General features: G+C 45.6%; 2 protein-coding genes across 5 annotated transcripts in view; one reads left to right on the top strand and one right to left on the bottom strand.

Annotated features, from left to right (window-relative positions):
* POLR3A (RNA polymerase III subunit A) overlaps positions 1-11,343 on the bottom strand; it is a 36,004-nt gene extending 24,661 nt beyond the window's left edge. For both annotated transcript variants that reach the window (XM_080925974.1, XM_080925975.1), the window contains exons 1-10: positions 11,226-11,343; positions 8,275-8,410; positions 8,002-8,139; positions 7,573-7,744; positions 7,172-7,326; positions 4,598-4,837; positions 4,308-4,470; positions 4,056-4,192; positions 1,465-1,568; positions 251-392 (exon numbers count right to left, since the gene is read on the bottom strand). In XM_080925974.1, the coding sequence (XP_080782100.1) occupies positions 251-392; positions 1,465-1,568; positions 4,056-4,192; positions 4,308-4,470; positions 4,598-4,837; positions 7,172-7,326; positions 7,573-7,744; positions 8,002-8,139; positions 8,275-8,410; positions 11,226-11,269 (1,431 nt within the window). In that variant the 5' untranslated portion in view covers positions 11,270-11,343. The remainder of the gene's footprint in view (positions 1-250; positions 393-1,464; positions 1,569-4,055; positions 4,193-4,307; positions 4,471-4,597; positions 4,838-7,171; positions 7,327-7,572; positions 7,745-8,001; positions 8,140-8,274; positions 8,411-11,225) is intronic.
* A 2,526-nt stretch (positions 11,344-13,869) lies between these two features.
* On the top strand, positions 13,870-18,714 carry RPS24 (ribosomal protein S24). Of its 3 annotated transcripts, XM_080926948.1 has the most exons (7): positions 13,870-13,914; positions 14,934-14,999; positions 15,092-15,301; positions 16,347-16,457; positions 17,014-17,031; positions 18,309-18,328; positions 18,633-18,714. In XM_080926948.1, exons 1-5 carry the CDS (start codon positions 13,912-13,914, stop codon positions 17,017-17,019), a joined length of 396 nt encoding a protein of 131 aa, XP_080783074.1. In that variant the 5' UTR covers positions 13,870-13,911; the 3' UTR covers positions 17,020-17,031; positions 18,309-18,328; positions 18,633-18,714. The 3 variants fall into 3 exon arrangements, with proteins under 3 accessions (XP_080783074.1, XP_080783075.1, XP_080783073.1); XM_080926949.1 differs by lacking the exon at positions 17,014-17,031; XM_080926947.1 differs by lacking the exons at positions 17,014-17,031; positions 18,309-18,328.
* The last annotated feature ends 7,978 nt before the right edge of the window (positions 18,715-26,692 follow it).

The following is a 26,692-nucleotide window of genomic DNA, read 5'->3' as shown; positions in this document are numbered from 1 at the left end:
TAACTATAGGCACCTGCACACGTATGGCGCATGCACGCACGTACAAACACATACAAACACACACAAACACACACACACACACACATCAAATTTTAAAGGCTAAAACAAGTTTTATTTAAACTGAAAGGGAAAGTTTAAAGTTATAAGGCTCTGAGATGTCCAGCAATTTTAACTCATTCAGAATTCAGCTCACTGTATACCCTGTAAGTTCCCACTCAGCAGGAAATAAGAGTCACAACCTCACACTCACCACATGGGCCATGATGCTCAGTTTGTGCAGTGACGGTTGCCGGTTGAACAACACTACGTCTCCATCTATCAGGTGTCTCTCTACAATGTCACCGAACTTGAGCTCCTGAGCCATCTTTTCCCGATTTCCGTACTTCAGGAACCTAAGGGTGCAGGAGACACATGGTCTCTGAGCTAAGTTCTCTCCCCACAGTCCTCAGACCTCAGATCAGGAACCCATGTCTATGACACTTAAACTAATCCGAGATACCATCTTACTGACCTATTTGAGCAAGGTCTTCCCATGTAGCCCAGGAAACTTAGCCTTCCAAGTGCTGGGACTATAGACCATGCCACCACACATGGCTCCATTTTCAAGATGTAACACTAGTCTTGTGTCATCAAGAAAAAAGCTGTTAAACTACGCCAAGTTGATTATAAGACATGCCCTAGTTTTAGAAATGGGAAAACAGCTAAAATATAGCTCAGTGGCAGAACCTTAGGTTCAAATCCCAGCTGAGATTACACTCCAATATGGACTATACATCGAAACACCCCCTCCCCACTTTTTCAAGACAGGGTTTGTCTATGTAGCCCTGACTGTCCTGGAATTCACCCTGTAGACAAGGCTGGCCTTGACCTTGGAGATCGGTCTGCCTTTAACTCCCAAGTGCTGGGATTAAAGGTGTGCCACCATAGCCCGGCAAGATCCTATTTTTAAAAAGAGGGTACTGGGAGCTGGAGGTATGGTTCTGCAGTACATACAGTGTTTGCTTAGCATCCTCAAAGTTCTGGATTCATTCTCCAGATCCAGGAGACAGATGTTATATACTAAAGTGCTTTGTTCTAGAATCATAGAAACACAGTACTACTCCTTTTTATAGCGGATTCCTAAGATTCTCGTGACAGAAGCCATTAGTGGTCACCTCACCTGGTGCTGCAAGCCAAGCCTGGTGAAATGAGCACCAGTGAGAGATCCTCAAGAGCCCATGAGAGAGAAAACAGGCCTCTGTACCTCAAGATGTTCTGTGCATCCAGGTCTAATAATGTCACATGTTAAAGACCAATAGTTCCTGCACATGCAGTGATCAAGCAGAGATAATACCCATAAGTACACTCAACTTAAACATGTACACGCTACACTCCAAAATGCCACTCACTATGTGGAATGCATGCCTGGTTCCAGCGAGCAGTACTGTAACGCAAGTTAATCCCACCCAACTGGGAAGGCCTTACCTTTTCATCTGCATGTGTCTCTGTTGGATGAAATTGGCTCCTGGGTGAACATCCGGGCCATTTCGAACCAGTTTCCTCAAAAAATTGATGTTTGCTTTGTTCACCTATGAGACCATGATTTAAAAAACACAATGAAACAGTCTTTCTTTTCATAAGCTAGCTAGCAGTATTCAGTTGTTCCCTGCACAGATTCTAAGAGAAAAAAAGCTACCACAGAGTTTGACTGATGTTTAAGAACAGCAAGCTGGCAGACAGGAGCCTAGAACTAAGGAGGCAGGGCTAAGTCTCTTCTCGATCTCCAGGCTCCCCGTCTGCACCGCACTATGCAACAAGGGACTGAACCACAATCTGTGGTGGCTTCATCTGCCAATGTCTACGAGCCTCTAAGACTTGGAAGATATGGCAGCAATACCACAGGGCGTGGCCTGCTTCAGCCACACTCTAACCTCTCAGTCAGCAGTTCCATGGGAGGCATTAGGTCATTTCTCATCCAAATGAGGACTCCTGAAACAGGTTTACCACAAGCACTAATGATCCAGGCTGTCCGTAAACCACAGGTATACAACTAATCAGCAAGTTTTTTTGAGCAGGCCCTTCAGGGCTCTGTGTCCATGCAGAGGTCAGGGTTGGTGTACAGTAACCACCATCTTATATAAACTCAAGAGTATGAGCTGAATGCAGACCGCTCCAGGCTTTCCAGATGACCAGCAACAGCTTTGAAATGATCCAACTCCTTGACTCTGTGATTCCACAGTTTAAAAACTAACAAGCCATCCCAAGAAAACTAACTAGGAAGAACTGAGTGTTTTGATTATTTTGACAGTTGTGTGGCCAGAAGTTTTTGAATGGCTACACTGCAAAATGTGCAAGCAAATGAGAAACACTGCCTACTCTATTTATCAGCACTGGTTAGGAAAACGCTCTCAGTGAATAGTTTAAAGTATGAGGATTAAACCAACAAAGGTGTTGAAAGATGTAGGAAAAGCAAGTCGGGGAACAGAGGTGGAATGCACGCATTCATCAACGGGAAGCACGAGAGAGAAACTCCAGAGACCACGCTCCCCAAACTGACAAGCATCTCAACATGCCCACGTCACCGGCACGTGCAACCCTGCAGGGTTCAGTGACACTGGCCGGACTGAAAAGTGGATGAGTGGGTTTTGGTGTCTGAGGAAAGCCTGAGCTAGAGGGCATGACTCTGTTTTAAACACTGCTGAATGAGCCTGAGATGAGGCCTCAGCTCCACCTCTAGCACCAGAAAAAGGGAAAGTAAAATACATAAAAAGGAAAAGCTGGCTCTTCTGTTTTCATTTGCGGCTGTCTCTAGCTGGCAGCAATCCGGTAAGAGCTGGTGCCATGGCTCGGAGGTTTGGAAAAGCACCTGCCAGTGGATTTGAGGACCAGAGCTCAATCACTGGAACTCACTGTGGAGAAACTGACTCCTGAAAATGGTGCTGATTCTGCATGCACACTACAAGACATGTACACTCACACTCATGCATGTGTACACACACACAATCAGAATAAAGACAAAATACAAAGAAAGTAGCTTAAGTACTTTAACTATCATCCCTTTAAAACCTTAAAAAGCTGAGCCAGGGGGTGGTGGCACATGCAGTTAATCCCAACACTTGGGAGGCAAAGATGGGAATTAAAGGCCTGTCTCAAAAAAAAAAAAAAAAAAAAAAAAACAAACAAACAAACCCACATCTTACCAAAAACAAGACACTTAAAAAACAAACAAACAAACAAACAAAAAAAAACCCAAACAACTATTATTGATGGGCTGGAGAGATGACTTGGTGGTTATGACTGCTCTTCCAGAGGTCCTGAACTCAATTTCCAGCAACCACATGGTAGCTCACTTTGCAATGGAATCCATTGCTCTCTTCTGGTGTGTCTGAGAAGTGTACTCACATACATAAACTAAATAAAATCTTAAAAAACAAACAAACAAACAAACAAAAAAATCAAAAAGAATGCAAGTTGAGTGCTTATACGCCTGGCACAAATAGTCCCAGGTTGTCTCAGAGGTACAGGGGTCCTGAGTTCAATTCCCAGCAACCACATGGTGGCTCACAACCATCTGTAATGGGATCTGATGCCCTCTTTTGGTCTGTCTTAAGACAGCTACAATGTGCTCATATTAAAACAAAACAAAACAAAAAAAACAAAAAAAAAAAAAAACTTAAAAAAAATCTCTACCACTATAACAACAAACACCCAACAACCACCAGCTACATCGATGACTGTACCAGTGTAGATGTTACAGAGGCTGTGTGAGTTTAAAGTGAAAGGGTTGGAGAGATGACTCAGTGGTTAAGAACACTGACTGCTCTTCCAGCGGTCCTGAGTTCAATTTCCAGCAACCACATGGTGGCTCACAACCATCTACAATGGGATCTGACGCCCCCTTCTGGAGTGCAGGGCACCCATTTAAAAACAACAACAACAAAAAACCCACAAAGAGGAATGAGATATTTTCACAAAGCTGTGTGGGTTTCTGGAGATTTGTTTATATGTGTAGCATGAACTATCCAAACGGAAACACTGGACTGAAACAAAGAACTGGGCAGCTGAATGCTACTTACCTTCTCAGGAAAAGTTAGAATTTTGGCCACATGAACTGGCACAGCTACTTCATCAATCCGGAGGTTGGGGTCAGGTGAGATGACTGTTCGGCCAGAAAAATCCACTCTCTTCCCTGACAAATTACCTCTAAATCGACCTAAATAAATCAAAACACATCACAGTTCGGTGACACACTCTGTGCTGTTTGGCAGTTATCTGAACAGACATCTACTCCCTTTACAGGGACAATGGCACATCTTGTCAGAACCTACCCTGCTTTCCCTTCAGGCGCTGGACAAAGCCTCGAGTCCACTTCTTAGGTGCCATGTTGAGAGGGATGCCAGAGAGCTCACTGTTGATGTACAGGGCACATTGTAGCTGCAGGAAATCCCAGTCCTCCATGATCATCTGTGTCTTGGCTCCAGAGATCCGATGCTGCGAGTACAGAGAGATCAGAAACAAGCCTGCTCGGATCTCTCAGATGAGTCTTCTCGAATTTTACTGAGCAGACATCTCCAGATGCACTCACTACAGGATGCAAAAATTAATGGGAAACACTGACCTTTTTAATAACATCATTTAGGAAAATGATCTCTGTCAGTTTCATTGTCAGATCATCTTCATTGGTTCCAGACTTCAAATCACTCACAACAGAAGGTCTGATACACAGGGGAGGCACCAGAAGTCGGGTGAGAATCAAATCAGAGGGCTTTCCAGCTTCTGGGTTCATCAGAAGTAACGGGACATCTTCGGCTGGGATGCGCTTAAACAAGTTCAGAACTACTAAGGGATTCAAGTTCTCCTACAGGAAGCAGGAAGGAATAGGGATAGTAGGTTAGTTTCATACAGGGTAGTAAGCTTATCCTTTCCTATTTGCTTTGCTTGGAGACAGGATCCCATACAGCCTCAAACTTGCTATGTAGTGAATTGCCTAGGGCTAGCTGGCAGGCCAAACCCCAGGGCTGCACCAGCCTCTGCTTTCCCGGAGCTGGGACCATAAGCATAAACCATCACACTGGCTCCCCGATATCTGGATTCTAGCTATTCGTTGCAAAGCCTTTTGCAAGCACCTAACTTAATCTTTGGTTTTCTTTTTATCATAATCAAATTTTTCTTAGTAAGTTTATATGTATCACCTTTGAATTAAGTTCATTAATGTAAGTGCTATGTTGTGAAGGAGGGCCAGGGCTCACAAGACTCCACTCCTAGAAGAAGAACCATTGCTACTTGATGACCTTTAAGGGAAAAGCGAGCCAGTTCTCTTTAAAGGTGTGGCTCCTGGAGGGTTGCATGTTCAGTGATAACCTCACTCTTGATATATGGGCAGCATAAATTTGACTTGGTGGATTATGTAAGAGACAAAGAACATGAATCTAGGAAGGGATAAGCCTGGATCTGAGAGGATATAGAAGAGTAGGGTGAATATGACACTATGCTATATGCATATGTGAACTTAAACAGTCAACAAAAATAGTGTATTAAAAATGTTAAGCTATGAGTTGCTAACTTATTAAGAACTATACTGGTGATCAGAGTTCTAAATATCCTAAGAATGTAGCCAGGCACGGTGTCACACGCCTTTAATCCCAGCTTTGGGGAAGCGGAGGCAGAGGCAGGCCAGCCAGGTCTATATAGTGAGTCCCAGAACAGCCAGGACTACATAGAACAGTGGTTCTCAACCTCCCTAATGCTTTAACTCTTTAACACAGTTCCTCATGTTGTAGTGGCCCCCAATCATAAAATTATACTCATTACTTCATAACCATAGTTTTGTTACTGTTTTCCAGCGGTCTCAGGTGACCCCTGTGAAAGGCTCGTTCGACCCCTGAGGTCAAGATGCACAAATTGAGAACCACTGACACAGAAACACCTTGTCTCAAAAAAAAAAAAAAAAAAAAAAAAAAAGATCAAATGGGGACTGGAGAGATGGCTCAGCGGTTAGAGCACCGACTGTTCTCCCAGAGATCCTGGGTTCAATTCCTTACAACCACATGGTGGCTCACAATCATCTGTAATGGTATCTGATGCCCTCTTCTGGTGTGTCTGAAGAGTGTGACAATGTACTCACATACATAAAATAAATAAATAAAATTGTAAAAGTCATTATATGGACTGCTTTCTACTTACTAAATTTTCTGAGGATTTTATTAATTAAATCTTACATTCAATAATGAAATGTTATACTTAAGTTGACATTAACATTTTCTCTAGGGATCTAGGAGAGAAACAAAGTTAGAAAGAAACATCTGAATGGCTGCTGCCATTAGGACCCCGAAGCATTAGACGGCAGCTGTGAACAGCAGGGATCACACTGGTTGAGTAGCTCCAGTCTTCCTACCTCGTGAGAAAATAAGGCAGCAAATCGTCAGGTCCATTGAGAAATGGCAGGAAAAGGTCAGAGAGGCCAGACCTCAGCCAGACAGGACACTGGGATGTCACAGAACTGAAAGGTCAGAGGACTGGAAAGTCTAGAAACCACTTATTAGCACGAGCAGCTCTCCAAGAGACTCAGGAGCCCGCCAGGGGGCACTGGGAAGAGGCTGCTCTGCAAGGATGCAGAGACCAGGAACTACAGGTAAGGAACAAGGGGAGGATGTGGGATACTGCTGACCAGCCTCAGGATGTGTAGTTTGTGACAAGTTTGAGGACTCACTAGTCTTTTGGGGACAGACTCTAATTCCTATGCAACTCCTCAGGAGCCTGTATTGAGTGAGGGCCACTACTATAGATCCTTTTCTACTTAATCAAGTGGTGCTGCCCACAATGGCATAGACTGGGCTGGGCTAACCAGCTCCACCCATGACCTGGGTGTGGGAGCACAAGCGTGTATGGGAATGGAGGATCCTGAGCTACACTGAGACCCGTCTACTCCCCCACCCCGACTAGGAAAAGAAAAACACTAACAGGAAATCACAACCAACCAAATGGAGTTGCAAAGCCAACTCAAATAAACTGTGTGCCAGATATACATACACCTATCACAGTCCCAGGAGGTGCTGGGGGAGTGACAGCAGAAGACCCTGTGGGTACACTAGGGATGGAGAGGGGAAGATGTGCATGAGCACATCTGTATGCATGTGTGTCCCTGTATGTTTGAGAGGTGCAGGCGAAGGCCCCGCATACATTTCCAGCTCACCTGGGCCCTTCCCAGCAGTGGTTCAACCTCTTTGTTATGTTCAATGGCTGTCTCAAAAGACTGCAGGAAGTTGGATACAATGGGGTCCACGACTTTTTTGTTTGTCTTGTATTTTTCATGAATTATCTTCAGTAAACCACATTTCTTTACAGTTCCTACAAGAGTGAATTAATTTACCAAGGATTAAAAAAAAGTCAGGTTCTGTCTGAAGGCTCTAGTCTAATGAAACTGCTACAGTCATCAAAGGGAGCGGAACATGTTCTAGGAACACACCAGCTTCTGGGCCCATAATCACAGAAATCACAGGAAAACAGCTGATATAAAGACATCCTACAAGACCAATCCATGAAACAAAGAGTGAGCAGAAAGGCCATGGCTGAGCCTCTGGGCATTCCCCTCACCGTTAAAGGCACCACAGTAGTGACAAGTGCTTTTCTTCCGGCACTTGTCTGAGATCTTCTTCTTTAGGCCCCGCTTCTGCAGGTAGGTTAGGCCAGGCCTCTTGAGGAAATCTAGAAACTGCTGCTTCTCTTCCTGGGACAGCATAATGTGGCAGCAGGTTTTGCAGATCATCTTTCAAAGGTTAAGCGGAACAGAGACAAAGATGAGAGGCTAGAAAAATCCCTCCTCTTAAAAAATGTCACCTCTGCCAGCTATGACCTTCTCAAGGGAACAGAAGGTTACAGAATCTGTACGGAATTTTACACAATGCAAGATCTGAATACTATGCACTTAGCATACACACTTCTGGATATATCCCTCCTCGATCACAGTCCGAGGCTCACTCCAACGCCCCTGGCTGAGCAGTGCTGAACTTCTCCCTCGCTTACCTGTAAGATGCCAATGACAGCTCTGAAGTACCCGACATGAAAGCACGGCAGCTCTAGGTCAATGTACCCATAGTGGCCTAGGCAGTCCGCCAGGTTCTTCCCACAGGTCTCACAGGGACGGTCCTTCTCACTTGTGCCCTGTGGGGGGAAGAACACCCAGCCATTAGTGGAGAGCACAAAAAAAAAAGAGGCTCCATCCCCATAACCCACAACCAGCTGGGACTAACAATTTAATGTCTCAACCGTGGACCACTGGGAGGGACAGGGCCTTACCATTCTATGGTCAAGCACCCCATACAGCAAGGGGGCGTGGTTGTTGTCCTGGCTGTAGAGGTTCTTACTGACAACCTGGATATGTGCCTGCTGGCGCATCTCCTCAGGGGACTTCATTCCAAAACAGATATGGCTTCTGCAGTGGAAACAAACAGAGGAAAAGTATATCAAAGCCCACGGATCTAACACAAACACACATACACACACACACAAAACGAAAACCAACCTGTCCTTCCAACTCGCTGGACAGGCTTGTTCCACCAGACTCAAATAAATATAGTTTAATAACAACAATATCAATCAACCAGACCCCCCTGAGCTCCCAGAGGCAAAACTGCAAACCAAAGAGTACACATAGAAAGACTCATGGTTCCAGCAACATAAGTAGCAGAGGATGGCTTTATTAGGCATCAACGAGAGGAGAGGTCCCTGGCCCTGTGAAGGCTCAATAGCCCAGTGTAGGGGAACGCCAGGGTGGGAAGACAGGAGGGAGTGGGTGGATGGGGGACAGTCTCATAGAGGCACGGGGAGGTGGGGAGGGAATAGGGGGGAAGCCGGGAAAGGGGATGATAACATTTGAAATGTAATTAAAGGGGCTGGAGAGATGGCTCTGCAGTTAAAAACACTGACTGCTCTTCCAGAGGTCCTGAGTTCAAATCCCAGCAACTGGGTCACAACCATCTGTAATAAGATCTGGTGCCCTTTTCTAGTGTGTCTAAAGACAGCTACAGTGTACTTATATATAATAAATAAATCTTTTAAAAATTTTTAAGAAGATGTAATTAAAGAAAATACCCAATTTAAAAAAAAAAAAAAAAACTGGGTCTTTCTTCAAATATCCCTTTATCCTATGGGAAAGAGTTTTTATTTTCCTCATGAAGTGTTATTGATCAAGATCACTCTCTTGGTGGGCAGCCTAATGATGAACATGCCTGTCCCATGTTACTGTTCTGCAGGTACCAGGGTTCACCCCACTCTCTTCCCAGTCTGGACTTCCTTCCCTGTCTCTGCTCTCAGGGTTCCCCACACCCGAGTGCTCCTCCCCTCTCTACCCTCCTGCGTTACTGTCTTCCTTTAGACCTTTAGTGTCGTTTGAGGGTTCCTCTTCCACTGCCATCATTTAGATATTGGGCCCCCCATTTTACAAACGCCCCCTCGTCCTCTCACTGCACAATCCTCCCAGGGATGTCCTTTGTATATACAGACGTCTTCCAAATCTCTTTCGGTTAGCCGCCTCTAGACAACTGGGCATGGGCATGTCCAACTCACTGTATCTGAAAAGTTACGTCTCATGCACAGGCTCCTCCCCTTCGCTATTTTCTAATAAACACAGTCAAACAACAATGTACATGGTCAAAGAGTTTACCTAGAGATAGATAAATACTGTGCCTGTGCCGCTTTGAATAAAGGACTTAACATCTTCATAGTTAACTGTTTTGAGTGGTGGTGGGGGAAGGGGTTGGAACCAATGTCCCATGCAGTGGTAACTGATCCTAAGAGTTATAGAGAATAAAAATGACATAAAATGGTACAGTCTGAGGGGACACCAGGCTCTGGTCAGAATGCCCCTCTGCAAAGGTGACCTTACAGCTGAATACTAAATAGGAAGGGGCGATTAGGAGGATGAACATTTGAGGCAGAAGGTAAAGATCCCTCGGCCCACATGCACTGGGGCACGGTGGTGCACACACAGCTAAGGGTAAAGATGAGCCTGGTAGGCCTGCAGGCAGGGAATTAGGAGGGAATTGAGCGTCAGTGTTACTGAGAGCTGTTGGAAAATCCAAGTGACATAGACTTAGTTCTCATCTGGAAGGACGGTTCTTGCTCTGTGGCTTGGGCTAGCCTCAAACTCCTGACCTCCCACCTTGGCCTGAGTGTTGTAAGTATAGGCTTGCACCTTCCCACTTGACCTCATCTGCATTGGAAGAGCATCCCTGGGCTGCTGCATGAGGAACCCTTTATGTGAGTAGGGTGGGTGTGAAGCACTGAGAAGAGCTGGGAGGGTCACCCAGGTAAGATGCCTGTCCCAGTGAATGGTAACCCGCACAGAATTCTGTCACTCCCATCTCCCTCTTACCTGTCTCTACTTCTCTTTTCCATTTTATGCCCTGTGCCCCTTTAAATCCACTAGTCTCCAATGTCCACACATCCACCCTCAGACCCCTAGTCCTAGTTCAAGTCATCAGCATTCCAGTCTGGATCCCGGCCATGGTCTCAAACACTGTCCTGGTCAAACACTCCAAAAGTCTGACATGAGTTGCAAGACTCACACAGTCTAAGGCCCCTGCTTCACTTCTATCAGCCCGCCCTGTCCCTCCCGTACGGGTTTTGAAAGAGGCCTGGTCTGCACTGAGCCCGGACGTATTCATTACTCTGTGCTCTCAGTATGTCCTCTGCTTGCCGTTGCATTTGCCACAACCACGCCTGATTTGTCTACTCTACAATAGACCAAGCAGAAAGACTGCATTCGTGCGGAACACTGGCCTCCCGTACATTCTCTTAATAAGAAAAAAAAACTCCGCCTTAACCGCCCCCCCCCCCAAAAAAAAAACCTTAAAAGTCATAAGGAGGGTCTAGGGCTTAATAGCTTTGAAACAGAGAGCCCAGAATAGCTGCTTGGTTTTTGACTCTGCCATCTAGCTGCCTGTGAAGCCACTTTCTGGCTGGCAACCTTGAGTCAGCATACTCTCTCCTCGTGCCAGAGAGGAGTCAGCGCAGGAACTCGGAAGGTGGCATCTTGGCCAGAATGCCCGTTCCCACACTGTGCCGTCCATCCCATTTCTCCACTGTACTTCAGGGATACACCCTCTCCCGCCCCCACTCCCGCCCGCCCCAGGATCTGCAATCCTAAACTACTTTCTTCGCCTCCTTAACAACTGTCCGTCACCTGGGACCCTCTGGGACCCGGGACCTCAGCCTCCTCATCCCCACCCCTCCGGCTGCGTCCTTACATTTTCTTAGCCACATCCGTCTCGCGGAATTGCTCCTTCACCATGGTGCCGGCTGGCCGGACGCCCCTCTTGGAGCTGCGATTACACAAACCACCGTCGCTGCACCTTCCCGGGGTGCTTAGGTATTCTGGGGTAAGAAAGCCTCAGCCGCCTCGTCGGCCACCGTAGAGCGCCGCACGCACGTGCCGCCTCCTCTTCCGCCGCGGGACTTTGTGAAGAGAGGCTTCGCGCACGCTGCTTTGAGGCCTCCTTCTAGAGCGCCACCTAGCGGCTCCTTCACGAAAATGCGCCTAGGCCGCTCAGATGTCAAAAAATAAAATATAAAATAAAATAAAGCCTTTTTTGGTGGGTTTCTCAAATCGTAAGAAAAGAAGTACCGCTCTTTTTTTTTTTTTTTAGATCTCAAGGCCAAAAAATTACATCAAATAGAAAAAAATCAGTAAGTACTTTGTGATCGAAGAGAATCTAATTGTTTAAGGGATATCGGAAGTCAAAGATTCATCTGCCCAAGGAACAGAAGAGCACCCTGTAGGCAACCCAGAGAAGAAATAAGTAGCTGAAGTTAATAGGTATACACACAGTCTATCAAGGGAAAACGTGATGTATACAAGAGCAAACGAGGACGTGTGTGTGGTGTGTGTGTGTGTGTGTGTGTGTGTGTTGTTTCCTCAGAAAGGATCTCCATATATAGTCCCTACTGGTATTGAACTTGTCACCCTCTGCCTCCGTATTCTCAGATCTTCAGTTACATTCCACCTGGTGTAAATAAATAAATTTACATAGCTAATCACATGCTTGTGCATAAACATATACACAAACATATATAAACATGTTTATGCTCACACAGTATACATAATATATATTATAGATGTATGGTTCATTTTTAATTGTGTGTTTTGTAAGTAGGTGCAACAACAACAGCAAACCCCACTGAATCCTCCTGCTCTCCATGGAGAGAAAGAACGGTTTATTAAAAACTGCCAGGCCAGCGCTAAGAATAGTAGAAGACAGCCCCCAGCTGCAAAGACTTGTTAGACTTCAGGGGTTTATGTGGGGGGCAGCTCAGAAAAGCCAGATGGTTAGTGGTTAGCATGGAAATGCTGTGACTCTGTCAGGCAGAGAGGAGACTGGCACACAGTTCGGAGCCTTCGGCCAGCTCTTAAGGGCTTCCGAGAAATGCTTCGAGCCTGTTTCCTAGCTAAACCAAATTCTGCTGGGGCATGGCCAGAACTCTACAACAGTGCCGTCAGCTCTGCCATTCGGGGCCTGCTTTGGTGACCTAACATACGTGTGTGTGTGTGTGTGTGTGTGTGTGTCTGTCTGTCATCTGTCTGTCTGTCTCTTTGTGTGTGTGTGTGTAAAGTATAACTTCTGGATCAGGAAATATTACTTTGTGTAAGATCAGAGATTCACATACATACAATATACATACCTATGGCTCCACTCAGTTGAGTCTCAAAGCCGAAACCACCACAATCCCCTTCCAATCCACTCTGTTGCTAGGTGTGGTACCACGCTGGAGAGTGAAGGCAGGAAGATCAGGAGTTCAGGATCATTCTTGGCAATGCCACGGATGTTTCCAGGCCTTCTTACCTGCAGGTCCTGTTTTAACGAATCCAAAGCATCGCACAAGAAAATCCTTACGAAAATGTCACTAACAGTGTGCAGTGTTGGGTATGTGAGATAAGGAGGGAGTGGGCTAAGGTTTCTGGTGTTTCCCTTGGTGTAAAGTGGGGATGCTGACTGAAAGACCTTTTTTCCTCATTAATTATTCACTTTATCATCAAAGTCCCCCCTCCCGGCCTTCTTAAAATGCCTACATGATTAACTTTTCTGGAAGCAAGTTTTATTTTATTTTGGAGTCAGGGTCTCATTACACAACCCCAATCGACCTAAAACTCTCTTTGTAGACGATGCTGCCCTCAAACTCAAGAAGTCTGCCTGCCTCTGCCTCTTAGGCTCGGCTTAATGAAACAATTTAAATAAACTGCCTGCCTCTGAGAGTTAAACCAGTGGTTCTTAGCTTTCCTAAAGCTGCGACCCTTTACTACAGTCCCTCATATTGTGTTGACTCCCAACTATAAAATTATTCTCCTTGCTATTTCTCTAACTCTAATTTTGCTATGATTATGAATTGTCATGTAAATATCTGTTTTCTGATGGTTTGGACTAACCCCTGCAAAAGGGTTGTTTGACTCTCAAAAGGGTCATGGACCCTGGGTTGAGAACCGCAGATTAAAAAAAAAAATTACAAGGAAAGCAAATTTTGCTGGGTGTAGCAGCATATGCCTCTCTCAAATCCCAGCAGTCAGGAGGCAGAAGCAGGCAGATCTCTTGAGCTCGAGGTCTGACTGGTCTACAGAGACAGTTCCAGGACAGCCAGAGCTATATAGTGAAATCTTGTTTCAGAAAACAACAAAATACAAAAGCAGGAGGGAAAAGAATTGAGTCGAAAAGGAAATCCAGAGGTGTAACCATAAATCAGTTTGGCTGAGCCACAGCTCTGGGGGCGTGGCTAAAGGCTAGCGAGGCGTGACTTTGAGTATTTTCAGTCAGGCATTGGCGTGGTCTGCCCCGACGCCTTGGCTACGCCCCCGCGTCGGGGTCCTTCCATGCGCGTTGATATGATTGGTCGGCAGTGAGCGGTCCTCTTTTCCTCCTCTGCAGCTCCTGCACCGCAGCCATCATGGTGAGTCTCCTCGGTCCTTGCGCTATCCGTTGCATATCCGCGCCATCCCTGCCTGCTCAGGCCCGCCACTGGAACCGCAGCCACCCAGGGCCCACTTACTCTGCTCCGGCCTGCCTCACGGAGGCTGGCATCCCAGGGTCGCCGAGTCGCGGCTATATGGCGCCGCCGTCCAAGACACGCCGGGCTTTCGGCTTCCGGGCCTCGGCCATGGGAACCCCTGTTGAGCTTCAGGGGCATGGGTGAGGCAGGCCCTGGCGGGCCAAGGTGATGAAGGCGCCTCCGGCTCTTGGCCCCGTAGGCCCCACGAGTAAGCCAGCAATCTTAGAGGTGGAGTAGGATCTGGGTGTTTTAGAAACATAAGATGGCTTGGAAGGGGAGGCCGCCCCCCCCAAAAAAAATGGCTTTGCCTATTTCTCATCAGAGGCAGAGTGCTTGAGCTTTGTGCCACTTGCGGGCTGTTTTTCTTTAACTCGTGGGTTTGGGGTTAATCGAGGTAACTTGATCCGTATTCCTCGAGTCGAGGTCGAAAGGCTAGCAACCATTTGCTGGCTGCTGATTTAAGTTGATCTCTGAATAAGTTCTTGTCAGCTTGAGCTCGCTGGATGCCAGCTACCATGGTACTCAACTCGAGAAAAGTTGGTAAAGTCACGTGTCTGGGAACCACTGAGTTCTTTCCAGGTAGTGGAGGCATTAGTTGGAGAGGGTGCTGGTGGTAACTAATTATCAGGAGGCCAGAGTTTCGTAAATTCACATGTGAGATAACAAAACCAGAAGTAGTGCGGATAAACCCCTGTGATAACCATAATTTAAAAGTGAAGTTCGGATGATGGATGAGAGGACATGAGTTTTATGGCAGTTTATGAAGTTGCCCCCTACCTACTTCTGGGGCTTTTTGCCTTTTTCCTTTAAAGTCCCCAATTCCTGCCTCTTATAGACCACATTGCAAGTAGTTGCTGAAATAGGGGAACAAAGGCAAGAAAAGGTTTTAATCATCTTATTGGCTTGCATGTTATCTGCAGAATGACACAGTAACCATCCGGACCAGGAAGTTCATGACGAACCGTCTGCTTCAGAGGAAACAGATGGTAAGAGTCAGCATGCCAAAATTTGGTCTTTGTGTCTGCTTTTGAAGATGTAGTTAATTGTACAGAGTATTAACCTTGATACCTCTTTCTAGGTCATTGATGTCCTTCATCCTGGGAAGGCAACAGTACCGAAGACAGAAATTCGGGAAAAGCTGGCCAAAATGTACAAGACCACACCAGATGTCATCTTTGTGTTTGGATTCAGAACCCACTTCGGTGGTGGCAAGACAACTGGCTTTGGCATGATCTACGATTCTTTAGATTATGCAAAGAAGAATGAGCCGAAACACAGACTTGCAAGGGTGGGTATCTTTTGTTGGTGCTACACTTATTGAAGATGTAGTTCTTTTCTGGATGCATGCCTGTAATTTCAGCCCAGGCTGAGTTAGGATGCCAGCTTTTGTTTTCTAGTGCATATTGGGATAGAATAAGCAACTTGTGGCTGGCCTTCTGAGCTGGAACTTAGTCTTTCCTGGGCTTTCTAAGTGGTGGGATTGATTGCAGGTGTGCACTGCCTTAGCTGGCTTGTTTTGTTTGAGCTATGCTGCTAGATGTGCTTAGGAAAAGTTGGTAACTGTAATGGGCAAGTTACCGTGTTTATTACAGTGCACAGGTAGTACCTTTAACAAATTTAGGACAATTTTATGTAGTCCAAAAATGAGTAACGAACTTGATACTTGGTTGGTGATCAGGTTGGACCTGGCTGGTTTTATTCCATTCTTTTGATGGGCTCTCACAGTTCCAACCTGGCCTGGAACTTGATTACAGGCTATCCCAAGTTAATTTTCTTGTTTCATTAGGTTTATTATAGGCGTGATCTCTAGCACAGGCTAGCCACAAACTAGAAGTTACTTTACCCTAGTTTCATGGGTGCTAGGATTAGAAATGTGAATTGTTAAATCCATTTACTCTTGGTATGATGAATCCTCTAGTATATGGGTAGTAGAGTTGGATATAATTTCCTGAGGCTATTTTTGTTGAGATAGGGTGTTGCCCTAAGCTGGCTTCTGGTCACAGGGATCAGCCTGCCTCTGTCTCCAGGCTCTGGGATTAGAGGCGTGTGCCACCACACCTGGCTAGATAACTAGGTAAATCTTAAGAGCCTTGTTTTGTGAAGATTCTGTCCAGAATGCCAAGAGCAGATTAGGAGTGGGTAAGGATGGCAGTGGGAGGTGTAGGGTTCTTAGGAAAGGAAAGGTGACCATCCTTCCTTGGAGAAGTGGGAATTGAATGGCAACATGTTTTACAGTGTGTGGCAGCTTTTTAAAGGGCCAGGTTGGTTTATAAGGCTTTGCTTCCCCATCAGTGGGGAAGAACTGATTCACTGGATGTACTCTTCTCTTGTAGCATGGCCTTTATGAGAAGAAAAAGACCTCCCGTAAACAGCGAAAGGAACGCAAGAACAGAATGAAGAAGGTCAGGGGGACTGCAAAGGCCAATGTTGGTGCTGGCAAAAAGGTATGGTTCATGGGTGGTACAGAAATGTCATTGGTTGTTAAGCTTGATATTGTCTGCCAGGAGGGGTTTTCTTCTCTAAATAATCTTTCTTGGTGTTTTTCTTTTCCCTCTTCTGGATTGCAGAAGGTAACATTTTGAGAAGCTCAGTAGCTTAGTATCCTAGAATAGATGACCCACCTCTTCTGCTTGTAGACTAGCTCACTCCAATATAAGGCCACATTGATTCGATGAATCTAGTGCCTGCTTTGAAAGCCTGATCTAGGAATTTCCTTCTCATGTTAATTGACACGGGCCCTTCAAGCAGATCACGTTACCTCTTTTTTTTTAAAACATGGGCGCTGGTTTTTGAAGCAGTTGGATCAATGTGGCCTGTGCTTTCCAGATGTCAAACTGCTCCTAGTCAGCTGAGATCACAGTGATTTGAGTAGTAGCTCTATACCAGCTTTGCTAGCTGATCTCTACTAGTAGAATGGAATTAAGGTGTTGGGTTGCTGAATAATCAAGTGTTTTGTGAATTTTTTCCCTCTCCTACTGTCTTGGATTTCTTGTTCAACAGAAATGAAATATCTAGCAGGTACTGCCATTGGGCACGGTGTGGGGTGTGCCACCTTCACTGAGCTGGCTTTGATGCTTTGCATGTTGGCTTTTAGATGATGGGTTTCATAGTATGGCTTGTTACAACACCAGTGCCTGTTTTAAGTAGTATCTTAACTACCAGAAGGAGAGGCTTCCTCACATTATGTTGGAAGCTCAAAAAAACGCATTTAGATGGAGGAAGGTAGGTTCCCTGGTCTCCTTTCTGTAGAGACTGGTATTCAGGAAATGGCCTTCAGTGACCCATTCTTTAGGATGCTGCAAGACCAACATATTCTCTTTGGGAGCAGCATCTGATCCAAGCTGGTTGGTCCTAGCATTTCTGTTAACTAGTCTCCTTCTATTTTCTATTTTAAATATTTACTTTATGTATATGAGTTATTAGTCAGAATGTCTCCCTATTCCACATTTACAATGTGCAGTAGATTACATTTGTATGGTTTTAGAAATGTGACCATACTCAAAATGTCTTAATCCTTTCTTACCAGCACTGGTTAATGAACACTGCCCATAGACTGCGTAGGTGTTGCAGATTATACCTGTTCCATAGTTTTGATGTAGATTGTTCTTTGAGACAGAACTGAAGACCATGTGACAGATTCTTTGCCAACCTCTGTTCCTTTGGAAGGTGTTCTGTGATCTCACTAGCACCACTTTAGAGGCTAGCCCAAAAATGGCTTAAAATAGTAATATCCTGAATTGTATTTTCTTGATGTTAGAGCATCCTTTGTATACAGTGGAGCTTAAACCAAGGCATTGGTGGTCATGTATTTGCAAAGTAATTAGTTTTTTACTTCAGCTAAATTTTTGTTACTAATTCGTATACCCTTTGGTGTTCAAGATTGGTATGAAGTATTAAACTTGAGCAGATTTCAAAAGACTTGACTAATCATGTAGAGTCCTCCCATTGGAACCTAGATTCCCAAGTCTGGGTCCTCTACTTAGCATAAGACTAGCCTGAGCCAAAGAGCCCAGCCTCAAATGTGTCCCCCATCCACATGATGGTAGTGGCAATATGGGTTTGACACCGCTCTGGCATTGACGTGGTTACATGTTACTTGGTTAACATTGGGACCGTGGTAATCAGGGAAGGTGCTGTCAGAAGTGGGTGGTGTGCAAGGAATGTTCCATATACAACCATAGAGAACAAGGTGTCTGATTGCATGTACTTCAGATAATTTTGGTGTTTGAAAAGGGACTACTAATGAACTGTCTGTTTTCCTCCTTCCCATTTCCCCTTTCCTGCCACTGATTCAGTGAGTGGAGATTGGATACAGGTATAATTCAAGCTATTATGTAGATCACTAGACTCCATGTTACTGACGTAGCAGTTTGAACAAGCCCGTGAACATTTAGAAGTAGATTTGCAAGTGTGGTTTGTAACAGTACTAACAGTGACTGTCTAAAATACAGATGTTGACTTGTTTTTGTTTCATTTCTAACATGAATGTTAGTTTAGTTTTTGTGTGTTTCCATCATTCTTAGTCTGTTTTAGGTTAATACTTGTTCTGCATGAGTTATTTTTAGAGTTTGTGAACTTTTCAGAATTGTTGCTGACTGAATTTCTTTCTCCATTTACAGCCAAAGGAATAGATCTGCGGTGACTTGATGTTATGGAGTGATGTGACTTCTGAGAAGGCCAAATAAACTAAAAAGCTTCTGAGTCTGGAGTCTGCTGCTTATTGGGCATTATAGAAGTATCTGGTGGTGTAGTCCACTTTGAGTGCACTGGGCTTTGAATGCCTGGTGTAAGGGGATCGTGCGCATCCTTCCTGGCAGAGGGTGGTAATGGAAAAATAACTACATGGGAAAGGTATAGGGCCAGTGTAGTATGGCCCTGTTAGCATTTGTCTTGGCTGAGCCCCTTTCTGTGTCCCTAGACTCCAACTTAAAGGGTTTTCTGGGCCTTCCTCCCCTCCCCACTTGATGGATAATCTATAGCTTTGGCTGGTCTGGAACTCCTTAATGTAGACTAGGTTGGTCTGAACAGGGAGGAATATGCCTTCCTTGGTCTCCCTTGTTCTCCACCTCTGGCTTCTGGCCTTAGTTGAAGCTAAATCTACTTGAGGCTGTAAGAGACAGCCTTACAAGATCTTGTCTATCCCCAATGGAAGTTGAGTCTGTCTTTGGCCAGGACTCCAGGCTTGCTGGCAATGTTCGGCAATGGCCCATAGATACCAGTCGAGCAACATAACTTTCCTTTGATACTGGGAGGGATCAGAGTCACAGCCTGAGCTGAGTTAATCAAGTCAGGTGTTTGGGCAGAAGGGTGGGAGTCACCTGACGCATTGCAGCTTAAATTTGTTTTTATGCTGGAAGTGAAGCTCAGCTATAAAGTTTAGGTGAGTTTTTCTCTAAAGGCTGTTTTATTGATTTGTATGGGTCAGTGTGGGAATCATACTTGTAAATCTGTGAACATTGGGTTGAAAACTAGGGACATCTTGGGACTTGAGGTGTGTGGTTCAGTAGTTTGCTCTGAAGATGGCCTGGTTTCAAGTTTTCAGCGCCTTGTGGCTGACTATCATTTGTAGTTCTAGTTTCGGGAAAATATTTTTTGGGTTGCATGTGTGTGGGGGTGTTGAGAAATAAACCGAGGTACTTTGGATAAGCAGCCAATGCTCTTAATCACTGAGTCCCTCCAGCCTCCCCACAATTGTAGTGAGACATCTTGAAGAAATGGGCAGGTGAGATTTGGATAGCATTTGAAAACTGCTTCAGTGTGGGGAGCAAAGATTGGACTACTGTAGCTTCAGACTTGATGTGAAGCTTTTTTATTTAGGGAATCCGTTACCTCGCTGAGTGGGCCATGGGCTGAACTGCCTATCTGTGGCTACAGGGTTATATGGAATAGGATGAGCCCAAGGTAGCTAAAGGAGCTTTATTCCTGCACAGGAGATAAGTGGATATCCGAGGCTAGCCTGGTTCCAGGATGGCCAGGGCTGCATAGTACCTGTCTGAAGTGAGGTTGATGGCTGAGTATGGAAACAGTAGGGTCTGATCTTGGCAGGAAGTTGTGGCACAGATAAGGCCCCCTCTGCCTCCTGAACACTTGTGATTTAAAAGCATGTGCCCAGCCAAATGGATTTTTAAAATCAGGTGTCAAAGCTGGGGAAAGGGTGGTAAGGGTCGCAGCCTGTGCACGGGCCTCTTCTGTAGCCGGTGTGGGCAGGGCAGTGTACAGAAATGCTAGGCTCCATAAAGTGGGCCAGGTTCTCCAAAGACCTAACCAGCTGTACAAGCCAGAATGGCTGCCTGTGAGCTTTTCTTGATAGTGGTATTTTTTTAAAATAGCTGAAGCCACTGTGACCCACCTGTGGGCATTTCCTGGCAACCAGCCTCTTCCTTAGCCAGTTGGGACCCTGATCAGTTTGTCTCCTGCACTCTGTCTGCTACTTTTAGTTCCTCTGGAGGTTTGGACTAATGTCTAGTGAGGCCTGTTCTGACATTCTGAATCAAGTTATTTTGTGGCTCAGGATGACAACAGTGGAGGCTGAAGGGCTTGACAGGAAGTGAGGCCATGGGGAAACTAGGTTGTGTGCAGTTGTTCTGTTGAGCTGTATCAGCCCTGATAATCACCGACACTGCTCTCTGTAGGCTTTGGGCAAGCCTCTAGAAGGATTGATTTTGCTAGGGAGTTTGTACAGCCCTTCCAGCTTAGAACTAACTGGAAATTAATGAGAGCACAAGACTTAAAACTCAGACCTTTTACCTACTTGATGGGTGGTGTGTGAGCTTCCCTCCATGCAGAAACCATCAAGGGTTGGGGGAGGCTGGGGGTGGTTCTACAAGTCTCCATTGTGTTGTATTTGGGGTGCTGCTTTTGCGTTGCCCCAGTACCTGTGTGTTTGTAGCTTTTAGTTGTTTTTCATTGCTTCCCTTCCTTGCCACATTAGAATTTGGGTTTGGTCTAGAGAGTATTTTATAACAAACCCATGGAGCTGAGGCAGGTGGGATTAGAAAAGGTACATTATCTAGACAGTGATGTACAATTTACCTCCAGAGGAAGGTGTATCTTCCTGGCCAGAGGTGTGACAACTGGTAGTTTCCACTACCAGGTTGAGGATGTGGTGAGAGGGTAGATTTAGCATGTAGTTGTGTGACCCCAAGATAATACTATGTCCAGACACCAAGCTGTTCTGGGCATACCATAGGTCAGTGAGATGGACACAACCACGCTCTCCACTGACCAAGTTAACTACGTGCACCACCAATCCCTGATCTGGTTCCTGTGGAGGAAAGATAAGCCAATGGGAGAGTAAACTTGAGGGTCCTCTGGTCTGGCCCCTGGAGTGGCTAGCAGGTTGGGACATGGTGGCAGTCCTCAGCCAAACTTGGTGTAAGAACCTGGATCCTGGGAGGTTTCTGGAGGTAACAAGGTTAAAGTGACATGATCTAGCTCAAACTCATAAGAGCAGAATCTCATTCATGGCCGTGAAAAGTGATTAAACAGGTGCATGAGGAAGTGGTCATTCAGTGGGGTGGGGGGAAAGAGGGATGAGCTGGAAATCCTCGATTTAGATGGGAAGCTCTGTGTGACTTCGGACAGTTGTCCCTTACTCTGGTTGTTCTCACAGGAGAAAGTCCATCCTCAATCCCCCCTACCCCCAGTCAGCAAAGACTGCTGACGCTGGGTTATCAATGTTGGCAGCACAAGCTTCCCTAAGTCCCAAAGCTCTACACAAGCTGTTCTGTGTCCTCCAGACTCCCAGGCCAGACCTGAGACCATTCCCCAGTGTCTTCAGGCTGTGGGAATGTCGGGGAAGACCTGTTGGAGCAGAAGGGGCTTGGGAAGGTCAGCAGGGAACAGCCCAAGGAAGGCCTTGTGTGCCAGGCTGAGAACTTCCCATTCTTTATTTTGGTTGAGTAAAAGAAAATGTGAAGAATTAAGAGACTGAACAGTAGATCAAGTGCCCTTGTCACATGCTGAGTTTTTCCACACAGAATACTTGAACCATTTGACTGCTCATCAGGCATGATGGGAAGATTACAGCGGGAGAGGGCTAATGAGCAGTATCTGAGCAGTGCACTGGGAAAGAGAACCAGACCAGGAGCCTAGACCGGTTCCTTCCTGCTCACCAGCCTCACCCCTCCCTCTATATCAGATACGGCACAGGGCTGGCTTGAGTAGTGAGGGTTTGCTAAAAATGCTCAGCTGCTCACGCTGGTGTTTGCTTTGTAGCTTGGAGTGGGAGCACTCATTCATCTGAAATTTTAACAGTGTTGAGGCTTGGACTGAAAACTTACAAAGGTCCTTTCTGCCTGTGTCTCTCATGCAACTGATCTTGTCCAAAAGAACCTTTGGCTTCCATATGTACATGCACAGGTAAGCACTTGTAAATATATACAAGATACACACTCATGAACACATTTATTGAGGCTATACTGGAATCTGAGTCTAGGAGGAAGGCACTATAATAATCCCCATTTTGCAGATGGAAATAGTTGAGGTTTACAGGGAGTTATGGTCGCATAGTCAGCCTGATGAGTCATAGCAGCTAAGGAAGGTCGAGCTTATTCATTCTAGCCACAGCGCCACCTGCTAACGTGTTAGAAATGCACATTTCAGGACCCTACTCAACCAACTACTGGAAAGTGAGAGTGAGGCCCAATAGCCTGGATTTTAACAAGGCTGGCAGGTGCATCTGGTGTGGAGTAAAAGGTTAAGGATATCGGGCAGAGGAGACAGCTGTGGGGGCCAGCAAAGGATGCTTTTCATAGCCACGATCCTGAACCTTGGTGGAGTAAAAATGGTCCCTTCGGCCGACTTCCACCAGGGGGCACTGTGGGTTCAGGCTTGGAATCGCCCGCTTTGTTGTCAAGGCTGCTGCCTGAAGAAAGCCTGCTGCCAGATTAACAGAAGGGTCAGCCTTTCTTCTTCCGGGAAGGTCTGCCGGGGTGGTAATCTTGTTTACAGGATTCAGCCCTCCTAGTGAAACTGAACCTGGAGGGTTTGCTGCTGTTCACATCTGCATGGCGATGTGTACCCATCCGTGGGGCAAGGTCTCTGCAGATCCTCTGCAAACAACATTCCCCTTTTGTAGCTGCCCAGCCAGGCAGCTTACAGTTCCTTTGGAGGGCAGAGCAGGAGAACACCGGTAGCCGATTATGGCTCAGCGTTCAGCGTGCTTCGGTGTCGTAGCGCTGTCTTGTTCAGATGGGGGCCAGGAGCCATCTTCAAGTCTTTGCTTTATGATTTAGAGCAATTTTCCTTCACCTCTGGCCCTCAGTTTCCCAGCTAGGTTGAGGGGAGTAGCTTTTTTGATTAGGTGGCTCTCAGCCCATCTTTCTCTCAGTGTCTAAAAATCCTGCCCTAGGGAAGAAAGGAGGAAACCAACAGCCTGCCTTTCTCTGTCTCCTGGTCTACCAGCATGTGAATGAACCACTGTTCAAACATGCCCTCCCCTCCTACAGTAGAAGCTTCTGACATGTAGATCCTCTGCTCTCAAAAATAAGTGTAAATGCACACATGCAAATAAATACATACAAAGCCTGCCCCAGGGAGCTGGGTAAGGGCCCAGTGTGTGCTCCGAAAGACATGTGATTTGAGGGGGCTGCAGGAACTGTCATGACATTCATCTCCGGTGTGCATTTCAGTAAGCCTTTCCAGGGACTTGCAAGGCAGTAAGGTGGAACCTACCAAATTGGATTTTTTTTTTTTCCAGGTCCTTAGACACCCAGGATTTGCCTCTATATAGATTTCTATTCTGTGTGTTTGGAAGAAGGGAAGATTTACATCATGGTCTCCTCTTGGATGCACCGTGTATTTCTTCAGAAGATGTATTGCCTCAGAGTGACTTCAGCGTTTCCCTCCTTAATACAGGGACTGATGTCTTATGTTTACAGTGGCTGGCCACTCAAGCAGTTGAGTGCGGAGTCAGGCACTGAGCCTCTGGCATAGCCCAATATGAGCCTACGGAAGTACCCAAACCCAAGGGAGATTCCAGCCTTCTGCTGGGTCCCCACCATGTCTGATGATATGCATTGTTTGGCTAGAAATTGTTCATCCCACCAGCAAGATCACTGAGCCATAATCCTCCTCAGTAGAGGGTACATGTTAAACAAGATAACTCTATCTGCTTTCCCAGAGAAGCAGAGGGAAGTGTTTTGGCTGATCTAGTACATCCACAGAGGTGGGGAGAGTATCAGTGACTTGCTGAGGTCTCTGAATTTTTTAATGGTGAGGAGGGAACTGGACTTCAGGCTGCTTCGCTCATAGCTCATGCCCTCCTGACAGCATGTGTCATTTGAAGAAGCCCAGGTGCATTTATACATGCACACACACACACACACACACACACACACACACACACACACACTCCCTCAATACACACCTGCTTGTGGTGCTGGGATGAAGCAAGAAGGGAGAGAGAATGCTTTATCTGAGCTGCACCTCAGCCTCTTTCCTTACATCATTTCCTTACATCCTCTGTCATCCCGCACAGTCTGTCACTAGCACAGCTATGCCCCCTGGGAGGATGAGGCTTGACACATCAACCCTGGTGCTTCCTACGCCATAGATTCAGTGGCTGGGAGGAGATCTCGGCTGCGAGTAACTTTGATTCAGTGTAAAGAGCCTTGAGTAGGCAGGACACTGAGTGCTTATATGCGCAAGGTTCTCTAGGCCTGGGGGATGCAGCAGTTCCTTTGTGTCAGCAACGGCTCAGATAGTTTCCCTTCTTCGCTATCTCACATGGGTGCTGTGCTATGGCACGTATGAATCACAGGTGGGCTAAGAATTAGGCAAGGAAGCAAGTGCTCGGCATAAGAGGTCTGAGGAGAACTTCACTATGGGTGATTAAGTAAAGGCCCTATCTCTCCCAACCCCAGCACATCTGGGAGAGGTCATACTTCCTCCACATAGGTCATCGGTGGAGAATGACTTAGGGACCAGTATCAGCCTTTGCTGGGCAGAAGAAAAACAATGGATGCTTTCTTTTTTTTTTTTTTTAAACTTTGAGTCCCTTTGACCAGAGGCCTCTGGAGCATAAGGGGTTTTTATTAGAAAACTGACAGGTATTTAGCAGAACCACAAAGCAGACAGTGCTGGAGGCTTCTCTGGGATTGGTGCAAGAAAGATCACTCCAGAACACGAGCAAGCTTTATGTTTCAGTGTCTCTGCCTCTTCTACAACACTTTTTAGTAGCATCCATGGTATTGATTTTAGTTGCAGAACAGAGTGTGAAGAGGTAAGCTAATTATGGGCTCAGTGTTTTTGACACAGCATCTTATGATGCTACCCAGGTTGTTCTCTAACTGCATATGTAGCTGAAGGTAACCTTGAACTTCCAACCCTCCTGCCTCTACCTCCCGAGTGCTGAGATTATAGCCCTCTATCATCATACCTTGTTTTATGTGGTAGTGGAGAGTAAACACTGGGCTTTATGTATGCTAGGCAAGTACTCTACCAAGTGAGCTTCATTTCCAGCCCTGTTTTGTTTGTTATAAGATCTCATTGTATGATTCAAGTTGGTCTTGAACTCAGTACATAGCTTAGTCCCTGTTCTATTGCTGTGAAGAGACACCATGATTCAGGTAACTCTTATAAAAGAAAGCATTCAATTAGAGTTTGCTTACAGTTTTATAGCATTAGTCCATGTTCGTGGTAGAAAACAGTCATGATTCTGAAGCAGTAGCTGAAAGCTTTAAATCCTCATCCACAGTAGCAAGCAGAAAGAAACAGTAGCCAATGATGCATCTACTCCAACAAGGCTACGCCCCTCTTCCTTCCCATATAGTTCCACTAACCTGGGAACTAAGCATTTAATCTTGTGAGTTCATGGGGCCATTCTCTTTCAAATCCTTATAGTAGCCTCAACTGGCATTGGACTTAAGATCTTCCTGCCTAAACCCTTCTAGTGCTGGATTACAGGTGTCTGCCACCATACTTGGTTTATGAATGTCTTTGTGTGTTTGTGTGTTTCTGATCTAAGGATCAAAACTAGAGTCTTATTTCTCTTAGACATAATACTATATTATAAACTAGAACTAAACCTATAACCTTCATTATAGTTTTCATTTACATTTCATAATAACTAATGGTTTGCAAGGCATGGGAGGCACACACCTTTAGTTCCAGAACTCTGGAGGTATAGGCAAATATATAACAGGGTGTTTGAGATCAGCCTATTCTATATAGAAAGTTCCAGGACATCCAGAGCTTCATAGAGAGACCCTATCTTGAAAATAAATAAACAAAAACAACCCAACTAATGGTTTTGACCATCTTTTCATGTGTTTATATATGATTATATGTTGGTCTATTGTCATTTCTCTGGCTATGAAAAATACCATAACAGAAACAGCATTAGAGGGGAAAGAGTTTCTTTTAGCTCACAATTCTAGGTTCCAGAATTGGGCAGTCACAGCAGCAGGAGCTGGAGACCACTAGTTACATCACAGCTACAGTCAAGAGCAGAGAGAAATAAATATATACATGGCCAATTGCTGTTTTGCTTTTATCTAGTTTCATACTGTTCAGGATCCCCTGTTTAAGGAATGGCACCACCTACAGTGGGCTAGGTCTTCCTACATCAATTAATGAACAAGATAATCCCATAAATATGTCTTAAGACTCTCTTTTCAGATGATTCTGGGTTGGAAGATTGACAGTTAAGACTAACCAGCACATGAACCTTTAAAAG

This window comes from Micromys minutus, assembly GCF_963924665.1.
Source record: "Micromys minutus genome assembly, chromosome: 12".
Classification (NCBI taxonomy): Eukaryota; Metazoa; Chordata; class Mammalia; order Rodentia; family Muridae; genus Micromys; species Micromys minutus.
The sequence above is the reverse complement of the archived record's forward strand: the minus strand, read 5'-3'. Positions and strand labels throughout refer to the sequence as shown.

Excerpts from the sequence above, each read along its gene's own strand:
- RPS24 (XM_080926947.1), top strand. Across the intron at positions 15,000-15,091 it reads TGCTTCAGAGGAAACAGATG|GTCATTGATGTCCTTCATCC; the intron begins GTAAGAGTCAGC and ends ACCTCTTTCTAG. Across the intron at positions 15,302-16,346 it reads CGAAACACAGACTTGCAAGG|CATGGCCTTTATGAGAAGAA; the intron begins GTGGGTATCTTT and ends CTTCTCTTGTAG.